The sequence below is a fragment of the Mustelus asterias genome, chromosome 6 (assembly GCF_964213995.1).
Source record: "Mustelus asterias chromosome 6, sMusAst1.hap1.1, whole genome shotgun sequence".
NCBI classification, from domain to species: Eukaryota; Metazoa; Chordata; class Chondrichthyes; order Carcharhiniformes; family Triakidae; genus Mustelus; species Mustelus asterias.
In genome coordinates, this window is record NC_135806.1 from 4,260,184 (window position 1) to 4,285,100 (window position 24,917).

Here is a 24,917-nt window from a genome sequence, read left to right on the forward strand (position 1 = left end):
CTCTCTTTCCAGCTGTCACCCCATGTCTGGCGAGTGTACATGTAACCCCGGATGGTCTGGACTCTACTGCAATGAGACATGTGCCCCTGGATTTTATGGTGTATCTTGTCACCAAATCTGCAGCTGCCAAAATGGGGCTGACTGCGGCAGTGTAACAGGCAAATGCATCTGTGCCCCGGGATATAAGGTAACAGAACTTATTTACTCTGCTAAGAAATTGTGAGGGGCTTTCTTTCCTCTCTCTAAATTACAATATGTTTGACAGTCATTTAATTCTTCAGTCTACTATCCTTTTGTTTCCCCCAATAAACGTCCTCGATGTTGACAACCTTCTTCTTCCCAGGAAGACAAATTTTCTCACAGCTGTGCCCCGTGTAAACCCTGTTGGAACCACAGAAAACTGGCCATTCGGTCCAACTGGTCCATTCTGGAATCTATTCTCCACACAAGTCCCTGCCCACTCCCTCTTCATCCCACCCTATCAATAAATCTATCTATTCCTTTCTCCCTCATGTTTATCCAGCTTCAACTTAAATGTATCGACACTATTCACCTCCACCGCACTCTGTGGTAGTGAGTTCCACATCCTCATTGCTTGCTGAGTAAAGAGCTTTCTGCTGAATTCCCGATTGGATTTATTGGTGACTATCTCATATCGATGGCCCCTGGCAATCCTCACAGTGGAAACATCTTTTCTGTGCCTACCCTCTCGAATCCCTTCATCATTTTAAAACACTCTATCAGGCCATTCTTCTGTCTTCCCTCTTTTAGAGTGAAGGGTGACAGCCTGTTCAATGTTTCCCGATGTTCACCTTGTTTAGAGATTGCGGGCGGAATTTTCTACACAACCCGCTGCGTGTTTCGTGGCGGCAGAGGTGGCCCGCCATTGGCCGGTGGGGGGGGAGATCTTCTGGCCTCGGAGATGTCAGCGGAGTTTCCTGGTGAATGTTCCCCTCGCTGCCAGGAAACGGGGGTGTGCTGTCGGCAGGACCGGAAAGTCCCGCTGGATGAACGGCTGGGAAGTTCCTGCCAATCTCCTCAGAAAAGTAGCCATGATCTGGAGATGCTGGCGTTGGTCTGGGGTGGGCACAGTAAGAAGTCTCACAACACCAGGTTAAAGCCCAACAGGTTTATTTGGAATCACGAGCTTTCGGAGCGCTGCTCCTTCATCAGGTGAATCACTCAGAGCAGCGTGCCGAAACCTCGTGATTCCAAATAAACCTGTTGGACTTTAACCTGGTGTTGTGAGACTTCTTACTCTCCTCAGGAAAGAGCAGTGATTCGAAATGCTTCATTTGCTGCTGTACTATTACGGTCAATTCCTAACTCCAGATTTTCTACTGTTTCCTCTCATATTAGAATCTCTCTCATCTTTAAACTCTTAACTATCATTCCATTTCTATTGTATCACAGGGATCTGATTGCTCAACTCCCTGTCCTGTTGGTACCAACGGAGTCAATTGTTCCTCCGCCTGTGACTGCAAACATGGGGCAGTCTGTTCCCCAATAGATGGCTCATGCACCTGTAAAGCAGGTAAGGGAGGTTTTGTAAAACAGTTTGTGGTTATTCACCTCTTAGAATATTTCAAAAGAACAGCCAGGCACCAGCTTCCATCCCGCTTGAGTGTTTTCATCTATTGCTTTGTCTTAAACTTGCATTTTTATTGAATCTTTTTAACGTATTACAATGTCCCCAGGTGCTTCATGGGAGTGTAATCTCATGGAATTTGAGCCACATGAGATATTGGGACAGGTGACCAAAAGCTTGGTTAAAGAGGTGGGTTTTAAGGAGCGTCTTAAAGGAGGAGAGAGAGATGGAGAGGTTTAGGGAGAGAATTCAAAAGGTGAGGGCCACAGGCAGCTGAAGGATCACCAACAACCTGTCCTGGTCCCCCCGTGCCGACACTATAGTTAAGGAACGCCTCTACTTTCTCAGAAGACTAAGGAAATTCAGCATGTCAGCTACGACTCTCACCAACTTTTACAGATGCACCATAGAAAGCATCCTTTCTGGTTGTATCACAGCTTGGTATGGCCCTGCTCTGCCCAAGACCACAAGGAACTACAAAAGGTTGTGAATGTAGCCCAATCCATCACTCAAACCAGTCTCCCATCCATTGACTCTGTCTACACTTCCTGCAGTCAGCATAATTAAGGACCCCACGCACCCCAGACATTCTCTCTTCCACCTTCTTCCTTCGGGAAAAAGATACAAAAGTCTGTGGTCACGGACCAACCGACTCAAGAACAGCTTTTTCCCTGCTGCTGTCAGACTTTTGAATGGACCTACCTCGTATTAGAATCATAGAATCATAGAAACTCTACAGTGCAGAAGGAGGCCATTCGGCCCATCGAGTCTGCACCGACCACAATCCCACCCAGGCCCTACCCCCACATATTTTACCCACTAATCCCTCTAACCTACGCATCCCAGGGCTCTAAGGGGCAATTTTTTTTTTTTAACCTGGCCAATCAACCTAACCCGCACATCTTTGGACTGTGGGAGGAAACCGGAGCACCCGGAGGAAACCCACGCAGACACGAGGAGAATTATTAAGTTGATCTTTCTCCGCACCCTAACTATGACTGTAACACTACATTCTGCACTCTCTCATTTCCTTCTCTATGAACGGTATGTTTTGTCTGTATAGCGCGCAAGAAACAATACTTTTCACTGTATGTTAATACATGTGACAATAATAAATCAAATCAAATCAGAAGGCACGGCCACCAGTGATGGAAGGAACAGATTTGAAAATGAGAATATGAAGAGTGAGGCTTTGCCGTACCAGGAACCAGTGTAGCTCAGCAAAATCTGGAATGGAATGACACTGTTGTTGACCTGTACAAGGATTTAAAAATGTGTACTCTGTACCCATTGGTTCACTAGTGTAGTTAAAAGTACTGACGCTTAAGGTCGTGCCTTGTGGAGAGGAGTGTGTGTGAAGAAATCAAACTGAATCATCTCACTTTCGCTCCTGTTCCCAGGAGACAGCTAATGCATTTTTAAAGCAAATTCCAGTTTCACACAAGGGTAGTGTTTAAACTCTGCTGATACTGGGATAATGAGTATAGAAAACCGGGGCTGGAGATGCTGCTATTGTGGTGTCCTGTCACTGATATGAGGGCTTCACATTACAAACTCCCAACCTGCCTGTAAGTGGAACTGTCAGAAAATAAGTTCAAAGAAAAGGAACGCAATTGTTTTAAAAATATAGTGAAACAATATGAAAGAAATGCATTTCATTCAATTATCTTTGCTGCCCTCCTTTTAACAAGTGATGGGTAATACTGGGGTGTTATTCAGCCGATTCCTTTTATAATTTCATTATATTACAGCAGACAGTATCAGGAGGTTGTTTAAGGGAATGGGGGAGGGACGTTGGCTTCACTAACTCAATCCCCTGATATTCAAGAGGATTATTTTTTAACCCAGTGAATTATGGTCTGGAACGCACTGCTTGACAAAGCGATGGAAGCAGATTGGGTCGTAACTTTCAAAAGGGAATCAGATTAATATTCAAAAAGTGAAAACCCGCAGGGCTGTGGGGAGAGAAGTCTCTATCCGGAGCCTATAATCATCCCCTGAATCAAAGTGAGAGGTTGGATTTGTGAAAATCGGGGCAGGAGAAAGATGCATTTGCACAGCTGTCCCTGGCTTAATAAACCCACAAAGCAAATACCATGGCAGGGGAGAGACATGCTAATCAATGCTATCACATTTATAGATTCATACAGCACAGGCAGAGGCCATTCAGCCCATCACACCTCTAGTTTGGCTTTTTGAAAGATCTGTCCAATCAATTTAATTCCCCGGCTCTTCCACTGTATTCCTGTAAATGTTTCCTTCCCAAGTATTCATCCCAATTCCCCTTTGGAAAGTTACTATTGAATCTGCTTCCTCCGCCCTGTCTGGCAGCCCCTTCCAGATCACAATAATTTGCTGCGTAAAAACATATTTCTACACTTGCCCCATTCTGATTCATTGACTATGGAACCATAGAACCATAGAGTCTGCAGAAGGAGGTCATTTGGCCCATCGAGTTTGCACTAACTCTCTTACCCAGGCCCAGCCTTCCACCCAATCCCCATAACCCCACACATTGACCATGGCTAATCCACCTAACCTAAGTATCTTTGGACACAAGGGGCAATTCAGCATGGCCAATCCACCTAATCTGCACATCTTTGGACTGTGGGAGGAAACCGGAGCACCCGGAGGAAACCCACGCAGACATGGGAAGAATGTGCAGACACAGACAGTGACCCAAGGCCGGAATTGAACCTGGATCCCTGGCGCTGTGAGGCAGCAGTGCTAAACATTGTGCCACTATGCCACCAGCCTCCTTAAATCTGTGTCCTTTGGTTACCCACCCTCCTGTCAGTGGAAATAGAGTCATAGAGATATACAGCATGGAAACAGGCCCTTCGGCCCAACTCGTCCATGCCGACCAGGTCTCCTAAACTGAACTAGTCGCATTTGCCTGCATTGAACCCATATTCCTTTTCACCTTATCTATGCCCCTCATGATTTTATAAACCTCTGTACGGTCACCTGTTAAATGCTGGTCAGCCAGCGACGCCCGTATTCCATGAATGAATACAAGAAAAATTTGAATGTCTTCCAATAGCTGGCTGAGACCTTAAACACTGGAATTCCACCCCTCCGCTTGCACCCCCCGCACACCCTCCCCCCACCCCCCCCCCGCACCCCCCGCACCCCCCCCCCCCCCACCCTCTCCCACCCAACCAAACTTTTCCATCTCTCTCTCTCTCTATCTCCTCCTTTAAAATATTTCTTCAAACCTACTTCTAAGGCCAAGCTTTTGGTTTTAATATATCATTATGTAGTTCAGTGTCAAACGTGATGACACTCATGTGACTAGATTCATGGCAATTTACCACATAAAACGTGCCGTATAAATGCAAATTATTGCTGCTAGAATGGGGAGGAGGGGGGAGAGGGGAAGTGAGACGATTCACTTTCAGAGAACGAACGAAGATTAAGGGTGAAATTTTCCCGTCCCTCCCACCACGGGAATAGTAGCGGGCGGGAAAGGACCCATGGAAAGGTCTGTTGACCTCGAGCAGGATTTTCCAGCCTTGGGGCGAGCACGGCTGGAAAATCCCGCCCTAAGTTTTTCTGGATATTAAAACAGCACTCATGAGCGTATGAGGCACATCTACTTGTTGGACAGCATTGACATGTGGTTGCCACGTTACAGTGTTAATGGTTATTGTTTTGACACCGCAGGTTGGCATGGAGTCGACTGTTCCATTCCCTGCCCTCGTGGCAGGTGGGGTCTTGGCTGCAACTCAACCTGTCGTTGTGCCAATGGAGCAGCGTGTAACGCCCAGGCTGGGACCTGCACCTGTTTGGCAGGGTGGAGAGGTGACAAGTGTGTGCATCCATGTCAGGTAATCCCACCGTTTGCTGAAAATCATTGTATGAATCCACTGTGCTAAAGAACATTTAAGAATATGTTGAAATGAAGTATTGCTTTATACTAGAGCCTTGTTGGCAAATGAAGGTTTAATGTTATTAAATTCTCTGTTGTAAGAGCACTAAAAAGGACAAAGTTGGATAAGTGTAACTTGTTTCTGCAAAAGCATACACTTATAAATTGTTGGTCCTCTTCCTAATCTATTATTTTACCCTTTGGTTTATATCAAACTAATAACTGCACTTTCTAACATTTCTGTAATGTATTTTCATTAAAAAGTACACTCGGGCCCCTTGGGGAGCAATTCAGCTAAGCCAGCTTCTTGCTCCTTGCTGTTGCCTCGCAGTCAGCCAGCTCCCCGTGCCAGGATGGTGCGGTCCAAAGCCTGGCCCTTGAGGTCCAGAGCTGCTCTGAGGCGCTCTGCAAGCCCACCTCCAACCTTCCCTCAGGGAAAGTGAGAACCTTCCACCAGCAACGCTGCAGTCACTGGGCTGGCTACACGCAGGAGCGCTGGGACAGGCAAAAGCATGTGGAAGACAGACAGGATGCAGGGGCAATTAGTGTAGTTTTGTGTGTCTAATTGGATGTAGTGGTTGGGTAAAGTTGTTAGTGGAAATGTTTTTGTTGGTGGCTTTTATTGTAGAATGTAGGCAAGTTGAAAAGACTACATTGAAGTGACGGTGAAATAAGGCACTTTATCCAACTGCAGTAACTTAAAGTGCTCAAGATTATGGTTAATTTGTACGGAACATTGGAATAGTAGGAGGCCATTCAGCCCCTCAAACCTGTTCCACTGCTCAGTTGGATCATGACTGATCTGTATCTTAGCTCCATTTACTTGCCTTGATTCCATAATTCTTAACATCTTTACCTAGCAAGAACCAACCCATACCAATTCTGAAAGTTTCGATTCATCCCAACCTTTTTGGGGAGAGAGTTCTGCATTTCTATTTCCTGCCTGTGTGATTAAGTGCTTGCTGATGTTGTCTTGGAACTGTTCGACCCCAACACTGTTAGCACGGCGGGTCGCGACATGTAAACGTCCTTTGCTTATTCTTGCAACTTCAGCATTGTTATGAAGGTGAATGTGTTTTTTTGTTGGCAGGATGGTTCGTATGGAGTGAACTGCAGTGAACGCTGCGATTGTAGCCACGCTGATGGATGTCACCCCACCACTGGATATTGTCGTTGTCTTGCAGGGTGGACAGGTCTGTTACCTCTTTCTTCAATTTTAACGTAAAGAATTGGATTATACCAGGTGGCACGGTGGCACAGTGGTTAGCACTGTTGCCTCACAGCTCCAGGGACCCATGCGCAATTCCGGCCTCGAGTCACTGTCAGTGTTGGTTTCCTCCGGGTGCTCCGGTTTCCTCCCACTGTCCAAAGATGTGCGGGTTAGGTAGAATGGCCATGCTAAAATTGTGACTCACCTGATGAAGGAGCAGCGCTCCGAAAGCTCGTGATTCCAAATAAACCTGTTGGACTTTAACCTGGTGTTGTGAGACTTCTTACTATGCTAAAATTGACCCTAGTGCCAGGAGGATTAGGAGGGTAAATATGTGGGGTTACGGGAATAGGGCCTGGGTGGGATTGTGGTCAGTGCAGATTCGATAGGCCGAATGGCCTCCTTCTGCACAGTAGGGATTCTATGATTATATGATATCTGAGCATAAGGCCATTCAGCCCAAAATGTCTGTGCTGGTTTTTATGCTCCACAGAATCTTGCTCTCATCCCTCTTCGACTTGCCCTACCACCCTGTTCTTTCTGCCCTCATGGGCAGAATTTAATGAGTACTGGGGTTCCCCATCCTAGGCCTCACTCTCCACCTGTAAAATTGTGGACATGTCGGGGAGGGGTGGGTATATTGGTTATTGAACTGCAAACCCGCCAGCAGGGGATTGTTATACTCTGTCCCATGCACTTATCCAGCTTCCCCTCAATTGTATCGATACTCAACCATTCCCTGAGGTAGCGAGTTCCACATTCTCATCACTCTCTGGTAAAAACTGCGCATGGGCAATATGTAGTGGGTCTAAATAAGGATTAGGAATCAGCGCAAGCTTGGTTGGCTGAAGAGCATGTTCCTGTGCTGTATCGTTCTTTATTCTTTGTCCCTTTCTGCTAAACTCCTCATTTAAGTTATTGGAGCATGACATATCATGTCAAACAGATTCCCTGGTAGGAATTGCTACAAACCATCCAAGAACAAATTATTAATGGCTATTGTATGTTTCTGACCTGTAGTTTTCATTTCCCTTACAATTGGGGTTGGGGTGTGGAATGGACTGCCTGCAGTGATAGTGGAGTCAAACACTTTAGGAACATTTAAGCGGTTATTGGATAGGCACATGGAGCACACCAGGATGATAGGGACTGGGATAGCTTGATCTTGGTTTCAGATAAAGCTCGGCACAACATCGAGGGCCGAAGGGCCTGTTCTGTGCTGTACTGTTCTATGTTCTATGTTCTAATTGGAATCACCTTCTCTACATCAATTGGGTAAACTCAAGCCCTGCAAGTCCCTCCACAGGAACACAAGAAATTGGAGCAGCAGTTGGCCATTCGGCCCATCAAGCCTGCTCCACCATTCAATACCATCGTGGCTGTTCTTGGGCTTCAACTCCACTTTCCAGATCATTCCCACAACCCTCAATTTCCTGAGAGACCAATAATCTGTCTATCCCAGCCTGAAATGTACTCAATGATGGAGCATCTACAACCCTCTGGGGTAGAGAATTCCAAAGATTCACAACCCTCTCTTTCAACTATCGATGTAGTTTTTTTAATCTAAGAAAACTGGGATACAGTTTACTAAAATATCCACCAAAAAAAGATTGTTGCTTAAAAAGATATTTACATTAAAAGGACTCTGCATATTCCAGACAATATGCATGCATTTTAGAATATTCCTACAATTTTGAATTCCTAATACTCATTGAATTCGTATTTTCACAACTCAAGGTCATAATCTTCACAATAAAAACAACAACTTGTATAACACTTTCTTACAAATAACCATCACAAGAGATGTTGCTGCAGACTTTTGTTTATAGATTCACAAGGGTTGTGATTCTTTGGAATTCTCTACCCCAGATTCACAAGCTCTCGTGTTTTAGATTCCCCGACCAGCAGAAACAATCTCTCAACGCCCACCCACTCAAATCCCTTCAGAATCTTGGTGGTTTCAGTGAGATCGTCTCTCATTCCACTGAACTCCAGAAAATATAAACCCAATTTACTCAGTTCCCCATTATCAAACAAGCCCCTCATCCCAGGGACCCAGTCTAGTGAATCTTAGCCGTACCGTCTCGAATGCAAATACACCGGGTGGAATTTTCCATGCAACTTGCCACGAAACAGTGGCCCACCATTGGCCGGTGGTGGGATCTTCTGGCTCTGCTGTGGGGTTTCCCATTGGATGCACCCCTTGCTGCCCGGAAACCTGTGGTGGGGGCACCGTCAGCGGAAGCGGAAATCCCGCTGCCGTGAACACCCGAAAAATTCTGGCCATCCCTTCTTAAATGTGGAGGCCAAAACAGCACACAGGTCTGCAGACGTGGTCTTAGCAAAGCCCTGTACAAATGCAGCAAGACCTCTTTATTTTTATACTCTAATCCCCTTGCAATAAAGAGGAACGTGCCATTGGTTTACCTAATTGCTTGTTGCACCTACTTGCTAACTTTCTGTGTTGGCGCACCCAAGTGTCTTTAACTATCGACATTTACAAGTTGCTCACCTTTAAAAACTATTCTGATTTTCTGATCTTGCGATCAAAGTTAATAGCTTCACACTTCCTTACATTATACCCGATCTGGCATTTTGTTGCCTACTCACGTAACTTGTCTGTATCTCTTTGCAGCCTCTGTGTGTCCTCTCCACTACTAATCTTCTCACTTAGTTTGGTATCATCAGCAAAGATTACACTGTTACTTAATCTAAGTAATTCATATAGATTGTAAGTAGCTGAGGCTCCAGAACTGATCCTTGCGGCACTCCACTATTCACTCCTTGTCAACTTGAAAAAGTCCTGTTTATGCCGACTCTCTGCCTTCTATCCATTAACCAATCCTCTATCCATGCTAAAATATTACCCCTGACTTCATGACTCTTTATCTTGCCTATTAACATTTTGTGAGGCGCTTTATAGAATGCTTTTGGAAATCCAGGTATACTGTATTTACTGGTTCCCCTTAATCTATCTTGCTGGTTACATCCTCAAAAGGCTCCAATAAATTTGTCAAACAAGATTTCCCTTTTGTAAAACCATGTTGACTTGTTCTAAATCTCCCTAAACTTCTCCACCTTTTTCCTCCTTTAAGCTGCGCCTTAAAACCTACCTCTTTCACCAAGCTTTAGGCCACCTGCCCTAAGATCTCCTTATGTGCCTCGATGTCAAACTTGTGAAATGCCTTGGGATGTTTTACAGATTGAAAGAGCTATATAAATGCAAGTTGATGTTTGTTGCATTCAAAGCACATGGCTTTGTGTTCATGGAGAGGGGCAGGTGTGGAACGAAGAGCCCAATTGAAAGATTATACATAAACAAAATGGAAGAATTGACTCCCGACCATCCTCTCTGTCTCAACCCTCCCCCTCCACTCCAGTGCCTCCCCCCCCTCACTCCAGCTCCCCCGCTTACTGGTCCGGGATTCCCTGTCACTCCCACCCTTAGTCTCCCACTTACATTTAAGCCACCCTGTCCCCTCTCCTCCGGTGTCCCCAGCCTCTCCATCCACTCCCGGACTCTCCCCCCACCCTCTCCTCCGGCTACCCCCACCCTCCCTACTGGTTCGGAACTCTTCCCACCCCCCCCAGTGGCCCACCCCACACACACCCCCCGCTGCCCCCCACCGGGTCTTCGTCCAATTGTCTGAACCATTTACCTTTGCAACTTACCTGCTCCCTTTAACTTGTCCCTTTCCATGTCCCCTTTATGGCAGCTAGTGCTGCGAAAAGGGGGAGCGATTTACCTCCCTGCACCCCGGTTACTCCTCGCCAGTGCAGCTGGGAGGGTTGCACAGCTCCTGTCTCATGCAGGCTGAGTCAGGAAGGTAGGGTGAGCTGGGAGCTGTGAAGTTAGATCGAGGGTGCAATCGAATGGAGATTGCCACTCTGAGGAAGTTACGGGCCATTAAGCTTATTCTTACTGTTCAGTGCTGAAACTGCCCTTTGGCAAAGGGAATTGTTATTCTCAATGGTCTTCTGTCTTAATTGTGGGCTGCAGTCCAAGTCCATTTCTTCCTTGCAAAAAATACATTTATTTTAAGGTATAAAGTAACTCCCTTCGCTTTAAGAAAGAAGTGCCCGTTGTGGGATTTAATGGATTAAATCTTCTCAGTCTATGTTAATTGATTAAGCGGCTTATAAAACTGCAATACTGAAATGATACGTTTAAAAATAAAAGACAATTTCCACGCTATACAACATGGTTTAGCGATGTGATACCCACATAGTATTTACAGCACAGAATCAGGGCAGTTGGAATTAACAATGGAAAACCAGGAAATAGCGGAAACATTGACCAGTGGTGGGAATTTCTGGCCACATTTGCCCCAAAAACGGAAAGTCTCGCCCAAGGTCAATGGACCTTTCCATGGTCCGCCCCTTGCCCATGATTCCCGTGGCAGGCAGAATGGGAAAAGTCGACCTTTAGACTTAGAAAATTTCCCAAAGATATTTGAAACTCAAGAGGTGAAAGGGAGGGAGGAACTTCAAACAATTACCGTTACCAGGGAAAAGATGCTGGGAAAATGATTGGACCCAAAGGTTGACATGTCCCCAGCAGCAGATGGCTTGCATCCTAGGGTCTTAAAAGAAGTGGCTGCAGAGAAAATAAAGGCATTGGAGATAATCTTCTAAAATTCCTGAGATTCTAGAAGGATCCCAGCACATTGGGAAATAGCAAATGTAACGCCTTTAGTCAAAAAAGCAGGGAGATGCAAAACAGGAAGTTATAGTTCAGTTATTCCAACATCGGTCTCAGGGAAATTGCTTGAAGCCATTGTTAAATTTGTAAAGGTTAAAGTTTTAAAGTTTATTTAGTTTAATTAGGTTTATTAAGTTTATTATTTAGTCACAAGTCAGCTTTTGAAAAGCATCAAGTTAGATAAGTCGCCGAGACCGGATGGGATGTACCCCAGACTACTGTGGGAGGCGAGGGAGGAGATTGCTGAGCCTCTGGCGATGATCCTTGCATCATCAATGGAGACGGGAGAGGTTCCGGAGGATTGGAGGATTGCGGATGTTGTTCCTTTATTCAAGAAAGGGAGTAGAGATAGCCCAGGAAATTATAGACCAGTGAGTCTAACCTCAGTGGTTGGTAAGTTGATGGAGAAGATCCTGAGAGGCAGGATTTATGAACATTTGGAGAGCTATAATATGATTAAGAATAGTTAGCATGGCTTTGTCAAAGGCAGATCATGCCTTACGAGCCTGATTGAATTTTTTGAGATGTGACTAAACACATTGATGAAGGAAGAGCAGTAGATATAGTATATATGGACTTCAGCAAGGCATTTGATAAGGTGCCCCATGCGAGGCTTATTGAGAAAGTGAGGAGGCATGGGATCCAAGGGGACATTGCTTTGTGGATCCAGAACTGGCTTGCCCACAGAAGGCAAAGAGTGGTTATAGATGGGTCATATTCTGCATGGAGGTCGGTCACCAGTGGAGTGCCCCAGGGATCTGTTCTGGGACCTTTACACTTTGTGATTTTTATAAATGACCTGGATGAGGAAGTGAAGGGATGGGTTGGTAAGTTTGCTGATGACACAAAGGTTGGAGGTGTTGTGGATAGTGTGGAGGGATGTCAGAAGTTGCAGCGAGACATTGATAGGATGCAAGACTGGGCGGAGAAGTGGCAGATGGAGTTCAACCCAGACATGCTTTTATGAAAGGAAAATTGTGTTTATTAGAGTTCTTTGAGGAGGTAGCAAGCAAGGTGGATGAAGGGGAACCTCTAAAATGTGGTGTACTTGGATTTCCAAAAGGTATTTGACAAGGTGCTATATCAAAGGTATCTATGCAGAATGGTGTAGTGGGTAACAGATTAGTATGTCTTAATATTGCTTAACCAACAGTGAGCAGAGAGTTGGCAAATGGGTCATTTTCAGGTTGGCAAGTCTGGGTGGGATTTTCAGGCCATTGGCTGGCAGCGGGATCTTGCTGTCCTGACGATGAACCCCCTCCACTATGGGTTTCCTGGTGGTGGATATAATGGGACATCCCATTGACAGTGGCAGGACCAGAAGATCCCACCACCAGCCAATTGTGGTTGCCTCTTGCTGCCGAGAAACGGGGGGGAGGTGGGGGGAGTCCGAAAATCCTACCGTACATCAATGACTTGGATGAAAGGATCGAATGTATGGTGGCCAAATTTGCCGGTGACACCAAGATAGGTAGGAAAGTAAATTGTCAAGAAGAGTCAAAGTGTCTACACAGGGGCATAGCTAGGTTAAGTGAGTGGGCAAAAAATTGACAGATGGAATATAAAGTGGGAAAATGTGAGGTTGTCCACTTTGGCAGGAAGAATGGAAAAGTTGTATGCTGTTTAAATGGAGAGATATTGTAGGACTCAGTGATGCAGAAGGATCTGGGTGTCCGAGCACATGAATCACAAAAAGTTAGTATACAGGTGCAGCAAGTGATTAGGTAAGCAAATATATTATTGGTGTTTATTGCAAGGGGTGTGGAATATAAAAGTAGGAATATTATACTGGAATGGTACACTGCCTTGGTGAGACCACATCAGGAGTAATCTCTACAGTTTTGGTCTCTACAAACATATGAGTTTGGTGCAGGAGTCAACCATTCAGCCCCTTGAACCAGCTGCGATATTTGATAAGATCATGGCTAATCTCATTGTGGCCTCAACCCTACCTGCTCCCCACACCCTTTGATCCCTTTGGCAGTCAGGAATCTATCCAATTCAGCCTTAAAAATATTCAGCGACTCAGCCTACACCACTCTCTGGTCAAGAGAGTTCCACAGACTCACGACCCTCTATAAGAAACAATTTCTCTTCATCTCTGTCTTAAGTGGGAGATCCCTATTCTGAAAGTGTGTGATCTGTTCTGTTGCTGCTATCCATGATATGTATTGCTTGGACATCATGAAGCAGTCTTGTTGAAATTACAAAGAAGTCTTTATTAACATTGCTGAACTATGTACATACTTACACTGGAGGGTAAAGATATGGAGAGGACCCCATACTGGGCCCTTAGATGTTGCTACCTATTCCTGGACCAGCCTGAGCTCTAGGTCATGTACCTTCTTATATCACCGTGTGTGTGGCATTGTACTCAGTCCCATATTTACCCTTTAGGTGTCAAATCCTTCTACGGCACTGTGCCCCCTTGTTCTAATCTTTCCAACAAGGGAAAACATCCTCTCAGCATCCACACTATCAGGATCTTCCACCTTCTTCCTTCAGGAAAAAGATACAAAAGTCTGAGGTCATGTACCAACCGACTCAAGAACAGCTTCTTCCCAGCTGCTGTCAGACTTTTGAATGGACCTATCTTGTGATCTTTCTCTACACCCTAACTATGACTGTAACACTACATTTTGTACCCTCTCCTTTCCTTCTCTATGAACAGCATGTTTTGTCTGTATAGAACATAGAACATAGAAAGCCACAGCACAAACAGGCCCTTCGGCCCACAAGTTGCGCCGATCACATCCCCACCTCTAGGCCTATCTATAGCCCTCAATCCCATTAAATCCCATGTACTCATCCAGAAGTCTCTTAAAAGACCCCAACGAGTTTGCCTCCACCACCACCGACGTCAGCCGATTCCACTCACCCACCACCCTCTGAGTGAAAAACTTACCCCTGACATCTCCTCTGTACCTACCCCCCAGCACCTTAAACCTGTGTCCTCTCGTAGCAACCATTTCAGCCCTTGGAAATAGCCTCTGAGAGTCTACCCTATCCAGACCTCTCAACATCTTGTAAACCTCTATCAGGTCACCTCTCATCCTTCGTCTCTCCAGGGAGAAGAGACCAAGCTCCCTCAACCTATCCTCATAAGGCATGCCCCCCAATCCAGGCAACATCCTTGTAAATCTCCTCTGCACCCTTTCAATGGCTTCAACATCTTTCCTATAATGAGGTGACCAGAACTGCGCGCAGTACTCCAAGTGGGGTCTAACCAGGGTCCTATAAAGCTGCAGCATTATCTCCCGACTCCTAAACTCAATCCCTCGATTAATGAAGGCCAATACGCCGTACGCCTTCTTGACCGCATCCTCCACCTGCGAGGCCGATTTAAGAGTCCTATGGACCCGGACCCCAAGGTCCTTCTGATCCTCTACACTGCTAAGAATGGTACCCTTCATATTATACTGCTGCTTCATCCCATTGGATCTGCCAAAATGGATCACCACACACTTATCCGGGTTGAAGTCCATCTGCGCGCAAGAAACAATACTTTTCACTGTATGTTAATACATGTGACAATAATAAATCAAATCAAATCAAATATGTTTCAGTAAGACCACCTTCCATTCTTCTAAACTCCAATGGATACAGGCCCAACCTGTGACTTCTTTCCTCCCAGGAATCAGTCGAGTGGACCGTCTCTGAACTGCTACTAATGCAATTCTGTCCTTTCTTAAATAAGAAGACCAAAACTGAATGCAGTATTTTAGATATGGCTTCGCGAATGCCCTGCACAATTGTAGCAAAACTTTTGTACTTTTATATTCCACCCCTCTTTCAGTAAACAATGACATTCCATTTGCCTTCCTAATCACTTGCTGTACCTGCATACTAACTTTCTGTGATTCTTGTAGCAGGACACCCAGATTCCTCTGTACCTCAGAGTTCTGCAATCTCCATTTTAAAAATCTTTTCTAGTCTTCCTGCTAAAGTGGATATGTTCACTTGGTGGGGGGAACGGGGTGCAGGGGGCGATCGGTCTGGTTGGGGGGGTTCACGATTGGCAGTGGGACCCCATGGTCGCTGGGGAGTGAAGCTCATATCGACAGCAGGCCTCTGTGGTAGTGGGGGAGGCCAGCTGAAAGCAGCAGAGGCTATGTGACAGGTCCCTCTGCTGCTCTCAGAGTAGAGAGGTCTGTACATGCGCAATTGCACCCTCTCGTGCTCTCAGCCAGCTTTCTGGCGATTTAAGCCATGCTCACTCCCCCTACAGGTGAGAAATGGTTTTTGAGGTTTTATTCTGCACTGAGTGCGTAAGATACCAGATTTGGACTCTGAAAAAAAGGATCCAAAACTCTCCTGTTTTCACGCTCTGTTCTGGACTTAGAATCTTTTCAGAAGATTGCACCCACCCCCCCCACCGGAACCCCCCACCTTCCCCCCTCCCCCCCACATTTTTGTCCTCTTTACCTCTGCAATGCAGGGATTATATGATTTATAACTTACTGTCCTATCTAACTTTGTCTCATCAGCAAATTTAGCAACCATGCTGAGGTTCCTTCATCCAAGTCATTGATATAGCTTGTAAATAGTTGCAGCCCCAGCACTGATCATAGAATCATAGAATCCTACAGTGCAGAAAGAGACCATTCGGCCCATCGAGTCTGCACTGACCACTTTCCCACCTAGGCCCCATCCAAATAACCGCATGCATTTTTTCCTAGCTAGTCGCCCCCCCAACACCAAAAGGCAATTTAGCATGGCCAATCCACCTAACTCACAGACCTTTGGACTGTGAGAAGAAACCGGAGCACCCAGAGGAAACCCACAGACAGAGTGAGAATGTGCAAACTCCGCACAAACAGTGACCCAAGCCTGGAATCAAACCCGGGTCCCTGGCGCTGTGAGGCAGCAGTGCTGACCACTGTCCCACCGTGCCACTGACATTCCACTCATTACCAACCCTAAAATGACCATTAATGCCCAATCTCTGTTTCCTGTTAGCAAACCAATCCTTTTTCCGTGTTACCCCTACACTACACTACACTTGGGGCGGCACGGTAGCACAGTGGTTAGCACTGCTGCTTCACAGCTCCAGGGTCCCGGGTTCGATTCCCGGCTCGGGTCACTGTCTGTGTGGAGTTTGCACATTCTCCTCGTGTCTGCGTGGGTTTCCTCCGGGTGCTCCGGTTTCCTCCCACAGTCCAAAGATGTGCGGGTTAGGTTGATTGGCCAGGTTAAAAATTGGCCCTGAGATGTGTAGTTAGAGGGATTAGCGGGTAAATATGTGGGGGTAGGGCCTGGGTGGGATTGTGGTCGGTGCAGACTCGATGGGCCGAATGGCCTCCTTCTGCACTGTAGGGTTTCTATGATTCTAAGGTTCTATGACTATGAGCTCTTGTTTCAGAGAAGGTTCATTCAACTCATTCCTGGGGTGAGAGATATTATCCTGTGAGGAAAGGACAAATTTAAAGGTTGGGGCCTAGGTGGGAAAGTGGTCAGTGCAGACTCGATGGGCCGAATGGTCTCTTTCTGCACTGTAGGATTCTATGATTCTATGATCAGTGCTGGGGCTGCAACTATTTACAAGCTATATCAATGACTTGGATGAAGGAACCTCAGCATGGTTGCTAAATTTGCTGATGAGACAAAGTTAGATAGGACAGTAAGTTATAAAGGTTGGACCTTTACCCATTTGGAGTTTAGAAGAACGAGTGGTGATCTCACTGAAACATAAGATCCAGAGGAGTCTTGACATTTGGATGCCAGGAGAATGTTTCCTCTTGTGGGAGAGACTGGGACTAGGGGACACAGTTTAAAAATAAGACATCTCCCTTTTAAGACAGAGGTGAGGAGATTGTTTTTCTCTCTCACAGGGTAGTTAGTCTGTGGAATTTTCTGAGTTATTGAATTTATTCCAGGCTGAGTTTGATCGGTTTTTGACAGGTGAGGAAATCACGGGAACAGGCAGGAAATTGGAATTGAGATCACAATCAGATCAGCTATGAACTTACTGAATGGTGGTTCAAGCTCAAAGGGTTGAATAGCCTATTCCTGTTTGTAACTCCTTGTGTTTCAGTGTATGTTCCTAACTGATGCTTCTGTTCCACATAAGCCTCTTTCCACCTTTCTTCATCTCACTTTCAGAACAAACCTTCTATTTCTTTCTCCCTCATGTGTTTGCTTCTCCTTAAACCATTCACCTCAGCCTGCTCAGCACCCTGTGTCGGTGAGTTCCACACTCTCACCAAGCTCTGAGTGACGAGGTTTCTCCCACACCCCCTACTGGATTTATCAGTAAGAAGACTCACAACATCAGGTTAAAGTCCAACAGGTTTATTTGGAATCACGAGCTTTCGGAGCGCTGCTCCTTCATCAGGTGAGTTAAAGCTCTAAAAGCTCGTGATTCCAAATAAACCTGTTGGACTTCAACCTGGTGTTGTGAGACTTATTACTGTGCCCACCCCAGTCCAACACCGGCATCTCCACTACAGGATTGGTGGCACGGTAGCACAGTGGTTAGCACTGTTGCTTCACAGCTCCAGGGACCTGGGTTCGATTCCCGGCTTGGGTCACTGTCTGTGTGGAGTTTGCACATTCTCCTCGTGTCTGCGTGGGTTTCCTCCGGGTGCTCCGGTTTCCTCCCACAGTCCAAAGATGTGCGGGATAGGTTGATTGGCCATGCTAAAAATTGCCCTTAGTGTCCTGAGATGCGTAGGTTAGAGGGATTAGCGGGTAAATATGTAGGAATATGGGGGTAGGGCCTGGGTGGGATTGTGGTCAGTGCAGACTCGATGGGCCAAATGGCCTCTTTCTGTACTGTAGGGATTCTATGATTCTATGATTTATCAGTGACTATCTCTTATTTCTGACCCCTGGTTCTGGCCTCACCTTGACAAGTGGAGATATCTTCTCTATATCTATCCTACCGCGCTGATGATTCTGAAGATCTCTATCAGGTTGCCCCTGCCACCTTGTCTTTTCGAAGAGAAAGGGACCTCAGCCAGCTCAGTCTCTCAGAAATAATCTGGAACATATTTCAATTTTGTTGGTGATTTAAATGTACTTCCAGTTCTGTGCCTCACCGTATCATATTAGTTAACAGATTGGTATCAAAGCTTTGAAAATGGAGGTTGTCTGCGATTGCACAATAGAACCTTTAACCCAAGTCATGTCACTACTGTTCCAGATGAATGCTGAATTAAACTTAAGAACCCCACGTGTAAAGCATTGGGCATGAAATGAATGTGCATTTTTTTTAAGAGCGCTGCCTAGCTGAAGTTTATCGTGTTCACTGTGCAATTGCCTAGCAACCTGGAAGGTCCTGAAAGAGTTCTTTGTCCTTTTCATTGGCAATCCATTCCAACATCGTACAACTTGTCAACATCACAACAGACGCAAGGATTCTGCAAAATGATCATCTCTCTTCAGCTGAGGGGAAGCATTTAGATATTCATGTATTGAAGAAAACTAACGGTTCCTCTCGTAATGAAGGAGAACTGCTGGATTTTTCTTTTTGAAAAAAAAGGAGAAAATTGTTCTGTTTCAAAATTATGCTTCACTAATTTGCTTTATTTACGCTGTTACATAATACAGCGTGCTTTCTGTGGGACCCAGTCAGCTTTCTCATCAGCTGTGGCCAAATGATTCATTCACTAACAAGACAGGCCCCATTGTCAGGAGAGTAGACACAATAAGGACTAAACTCTGCGATGGATGTTTACTGGCATTCCGATTAAAAAGAGATATTCACCGATTGGTGCTGCGAAAATAAAAGGCAAGATTGTTGCAGGAAATTTCGTGTTTCGTTAATATGTCACAGAGTTATGTGGCACATCTGCCTGTGTGGCCTCGGATGATTTGTCACGCCCGTTTGTGCGATGCAATTTTAAAAATTGTTTTCGTCACTGCACCTGTAAACAGAACTTGGCAACCTCCCGAGGTAGCTGCCCCATTTCTCTGCACTGCCCTGTCTGAGGTAATGTTTCCCAATGGTGCCACCACCTGTCCATGAACAATTCACTTGAAAACTTTCGGATTATAGCCACAGACCGTAAGAAAACCCTGCAGGAATTTGGAAAGCCTTATCCAACAGGGTCTGGCTGATTGGCGGAACAGGCTCGAAGAAGTTGAGCAACCGCCCGCCTCCTGTTCCCTCAGTTCCCATCGCCAACGTGTCAGGAAGATGTTTTCCCCTTTGCCTGTTATTTCCAAGAGCCTTATTTGGAACTGTTAATCCTTTGTTGATGGGCAATGCATTCTTGCATTAGTGGTCTGAGAGCGCCATGAATGAAGGCGTTTAGTCAAGCTCCCAATTTAAAGCAGAAACCTGATTGGATTGTTAATGTTGGGTCAGAGACGGGAGAATGGAGTGGAATTTATTTTTCTACAGCAACTCCACCGGGAGGTTGAAAGAAAAGAATAGCGAGCTGGCAGTACTGTTCCCTCAATTTTTTACAACTGTTTTTGTGCAAAGTGAAACTCTGTCACCACGGCAACTTGCATTTATGCAGTGCCTCTAACATAGCAAAATGTCCCAAGGTTCTTCACAGGAGCGATTATCAAACAAAAATTTAATACTGAGTCACATAAGGAGATATTAGAATTAGATACCCTGCAGTACAGAAGAGGCCATTTGGCCCATCAGGTCTGCATCGACTCTCTGACAGAGTATCTTATCCAGGCCCTCTCCCCTGCCCTATCCCTGTAACCCCACACATTTCCCATGGCGAATCCATTTGACCTACACATCTTGTGACACTAAGCGGCAATTTAGCATGGCCAATCCACCTAACCTGCACATCTTGGGACATTAAGGGGCAATTTAGCATGGCCAATCCACCTAACCTGCACATCTTTGGACTGTGAGAGGAAACCAGAGCACCCGGAGGAAACCCACGCAGACACGGAGAGAACGTGCAAACTCCACACAGATAATGACCCAAGTCAGGAATCGAACCCGGGTCCCTGGCGTGGTGAGGCAGCAGTGCTAACCACTGTGCCACCGTGCCACCCTATACGCAGTACTCGAGCTGTGGTCTAACCAACCTTGGGACATTTTAGTATGTTAAAGGTGCTATTTAAATTCAAATTGTTGTTTTGGCGAAGGAAAAGCTATTATTAGCTTAATAAACTGTACTGATTAATCAAGTTTTGAATGTTGATTGGCAGGTTGGTCTGACAGAGATTTTCTTTTGCTCTGTATTTAGGTATACACTGTGATAGCGTGTGTGCAGAAGGACGGTGGGGACCAAACTGTACACTGCCCTGTAACTGCAAGAATGGTGCTTCCTGCTCACCTGATGACGGCGCTTGCGAATGTGCTCCTGGGTACAGAGGCACCACCTGCCAACGCAGTAAGAAATGCATCGCTCTCTGAAGCAGACTGAATTTCAGTATTTCAGTGACCTTTCTGTACTTCGACCCATAGAGCTGAATGTTAAAGCCCAGGAATGGACAGGTTGGGGTCAGGTGTGAAGTTAAAATTCTACAAGTTAAAGACAGTATTAAACTTAAAGATAAAGCATGGCTGGAATTTCACACTGGCAGGATTCATAGAATCCCTACAGTGCAGAAGGAGACCATTCGGCCCATCGTGTCTGCACCGACCACAATCCCACACAGAACCTGTCCCCGTAACCCCACGTATTTACCCTGCTAATCCGCTGACACTAAGGGGCAATTTAGCATGGCCAATCTACCTAACCTACATATCTTTGGACTGTGGGAGAAAACCGGAGCACCCGGAGGAAACCCACACAGACACGGGGAGAATGTGCAGCCTCCACATAGACAGTCACCCGAGGCTGGAATTGAACCCGGGTCCCTGGCGCTGTGAGGCAGCAGTGCTGACCCACACTGTGCCACCGTGCCATTGTCTGGTCCCACTGCAGTGAACGGAGATTTTTGGATGACTGCCAAATTCTCCATCCTCGCTTGTAATGGTGGCGGGACGTGAATGGTCAGAAAATTCCGGCCTACATATTTGTGCAAAGCCAAGTGGCTGGTCAGCAGATTGGGCAAAATATAAAGAACATTAAATAATGACAAAGGGACTGATAAGGAGAGAAAAAAAAGTAGAATACAAGAAAAAGCTAGCCAATAAGTAGCTTCTACGGATATTTAAATAAGAAAAAAATAACAAAGTGAGCATTGGTCTGATGGAAAGTGTGTCTGGGGAACTAATAATGGAAAAAAGGCTATGGCAGATGAATTAAACAGGTATATTGCATCTGTCTTCATTATGGAGGACATATGTAACATCCCAGAGATAGCTGTAAATCAGGAAATGGAAGGGAGGGAAGAACTCAGGAAATTTACAAATGCCAGGGAAGTAGTATTAAACAAATTATTCTGTGGGCTGACAAATCCTCGCGTCCCGATGGACTTCACCCCGAAGTCTTGAAAGAGGTGAGAAAGTTGATGCAATGGTTTAATTTTCCAAACTTCCCTAGATTTGGGGAAGGTTCCATTAGATTGGAAAATAGCAAATGTAACTCCTATATTCAAAAATGAGGGAGAGAGAAAGTAGGAAACTACAGGCTAGTTAGCCTAACATCTGACATCGGAATATGTTAGAAGCCATTATTAAAGATGTTATAGCAGGCAGGACACTTGGAAAAATTCAAGGCAATCAGGCAGAGTCAATGGGTGAGATTTTAAAGCCTTGCCCGTCCCAAAACTGTAAAGTCCTGCCCGATGTCAACAGATCTTCCCATTGTGTGTTCCACGCCCTCTCCGATTCCCGTGGCGGGCGAGGTGGTAAAATTCCAGCCAACATGTTTTTGCAAAATGGAAATCATGTTTAACCAATTTATGGAGTTTTTTTTTGAAGTGGTCACATGTGCTGCAGCGAAAGGGGAACCAGTGGATGTACTGTACTGAGATTTCCAGAAGGCATTTGATAAGGTGCCACATCAAAGTTTATTGCGTAAAATAAAAGCTCACGGCGCAGGAGGGTAACGCATTGGCACAGATTGAAGATTGGCTAGCTAACAGGGAAGAGAGAGTTGGTATAAATGTGTCTTACTCTGGTTAGCAGGATGTGATGAGTGGTGTGCCACAGGGATAGGTGCTGGAACATCAACATTTTACAATTTATATAAATGACTGGGATCAAGGGATTGAAGACGTGTTGCTAAATTTGCTGATGATACGAAGATAGGTAGGAAAGTAAATTGTGAAGTGGACGTAAAGAGGCTACAAAAGGACACAGATAGGTCAAGTGAGTGGACAAAGAGCTGGCGAATGGAGTATAATGAGGGCAAATGTGAAATTGTCCATTTTGGCAGGAAGAATAAAAAAGCTTATTATCTAAATGATGAGAGATTGCCGAGAGTTTGGTAGCCTCTAATTTAACTAACCTTGCAGGTTTTATAATGGGTGGCTGTATTTCCCGCAGAAGGCTGTGGAGGCCAGGTCATTGAGTGTCTTTAAGACAGAGATAGATAGGTTCTTGATTAATAAGGGGATCAGGGTTATAGGGAAAAGGCAGGAGAATGGGGATGAGAAAGTATCAGCCATGATTGAATGGTGGGGCAGACTCGATGGGCCGAGTGGCCTAATTCTGCTCCTATGTGTTATGGTCTTATCCCAGAAATAACAGATCACTTGTTGGAAAAGCAACAAACTGGGATTCAGAGACATCTTTTATAACAATAGCCCCTGTGACATGACAACTAACTCCGAGACCAGCTTGAAATATATAAATATGTCTTATCTGGTGCAGGAATCCGGGCCACAAATAGTAAGCTGGGGGGAGAAGGTTAAGGGAGCATTTAATTGAGGTGTCAAATTCATGAAGTATTTTGATGGAGTGGAAAGTGTTTTCACTGGCAGGGGTATTGGTACAACAGCAACCTGTACTGGTATAACACCTCTTACACAGTAAAGCACTCCAAGGTGCTTCGCAAAGACATGACTGTAACAAGTCTTCAGAGGCAGAAGTCCTTTCACCAAAATCCCTTTATTTACAAACTCTAACAGCAGTACACAGAGTGCTCGCAGTCAGCAGTCTACCTTCGGGAGTGCCAGAGGAACTGACACTCGCGGTTAAATATAAGGAGATAGGAGGTAGAAGGTTAGTACGTTCCCAGGAGGAGTTGTTGTTGGAAAGATGGCTAACTTTTGTTTTAAAATGTTGCAGTTGTGAACAGTAACCTTGATTGATTGTGACTATTAATATTCCCATTGCAGTCTGTTCCCCTGGGTTCTACGGACATCGATGCAGTCAGGCTTGTCCTCACTGCGTTCACAGTAATGGGCCTTGTCATCACGTCACTGGGCAGTGTGACTGTCTACCTGGTTTCACTGGAGCCCTCTGCAATGAAGGTAGCGTTCTCTTAAGCTGGGCTGCAAGCTTTGGGGTTTCTGTTCACATTGTGTGGCTGGTTAGTGCTTATGTTAAGTCCCCCATTCAATTCGTGTTAAATGAGAACAAAGAAATATAAAGCTGTATGACTAAAAGGTAAAGTCCCTATAGTCCAAGATGACCACAATGGCCTACATGTCAGCTCTCCTCTTTGAGCAGGGAGAGCTGACGTGTTAAGTTTAAAGTTTATTTATTAGTCACAAGTAAGACTTACATTAACACTGCAATGAAGTTACTGTGAAATTCCCTCACTCACCGGAGTCCGGCACCTGTTCGGGTCAATGCACCTAACCAGCGTGTCTTTCAGATTGTGGGAGGAAACCGGAGCACCCGGAGGAAACCCACGAAGACACATGGAGAACGTGCAAACTCCACACAGACAGTGGCCCAAGCCGGGAATTGAACCCAGGTCCCTAACCTTGTGAAGCAGTGCGTTAGCACTGTGCCACCATGCCGCCCATTTAACCTGAGGGTCACCACACCTCAGGCAAAGGTGAGAAGGCGGGGCTTTTGTGAATAACCTCAGCCTGTACAGGAATTGAACCCCGCGCTGTTGGCATCGCCCTGCATCACTAACCAGCTATCCAGCCGACTGAGCTAAACTGACTTTTCTGGAATCATTTCACTGACAATGTTATCTTTAGATAATCAGGCTAAGTGAAGGACTGATACTGTTTGGTGAACCTGGAATCAATAAATACAAGATAAGGATTGAGATAGGATTATATCTTCCCCGACTTGTAAATATCCAGTAACATCAGTGTCGATACTTTTGAACGCATTGGCAGCGATTCTCAGATATTAAATAAACAAGTACAATTGAATCAAAATCATGCTGCGTTCCATCAGTTTATTTTTCTTTCACCGCGGTGTCTGATGTTTCCGTTGCTGTTTTACAGTGTGTCCCAGCGGTCGTTTCGGGAAAGGCTGTGCTAGTTTTTGCACATGCACGAACAATGGAACATGCAATCCCATCGATGGGTCCTGCCAGTGCTACCCAGGATGGATTGGAAGCGACTGTTCTCAACGTAAATATCAACATTTCTTTCTTCGGCATTTTCTGTCGATTTCTTAAAAAGTTATTGTTCAAGAGGGATTAAAAAGTGTCAGTTCTCCCCCTCATGTTCTAATCCCCGTGGAGACCGAAAAAAGAAATGAAAACTTCAGGTTGGTAGATGAAAGGATGACACGACAAGATTTCATGTTTTAAGACTTATACCA

At 45.4% G+C, this 24,917-nt stretch overlaps 1 protein-coding gene across 1 annotated transcript in view; it reads left to right on the top strand.

The window, feature by feature from the left end:
• Positions 1-24,917, top strand: part of megf10 (multiple EGF-like-domains 10) — a 165,563-nt gene that overhangs the window by 114,070 nt on the left and 26,576 nt on the right. Inside the window, exons 10-16 of the mRNA XM_078213956.1 lie at positions 13-187; positions 1,414-1,534; positions 5,255-5,418; positions 6,550-6,652; positions 20,536-20,682; positions 23,522-23,656; positions 24,596-24,724. Of these exons, the coding sequence (XP_078070082.1) occupies positions 13-187; positions 1,414-1,534; positions 5,255-5,418; positions 6,550-6,652; positions 20,536-20,682; positions 23,522-23,656; positions 24,596-24,724 (974 nt within the window). The remainder of the gene's footprint in view (positions 1-12; positions 188-1,413; positions 1,535-5,254; positions 5,419-6,549; positions 6,653-20,535; positions 20,683-23,521; positions 23,657-24,595; positions 24,725-24,917) is intronic.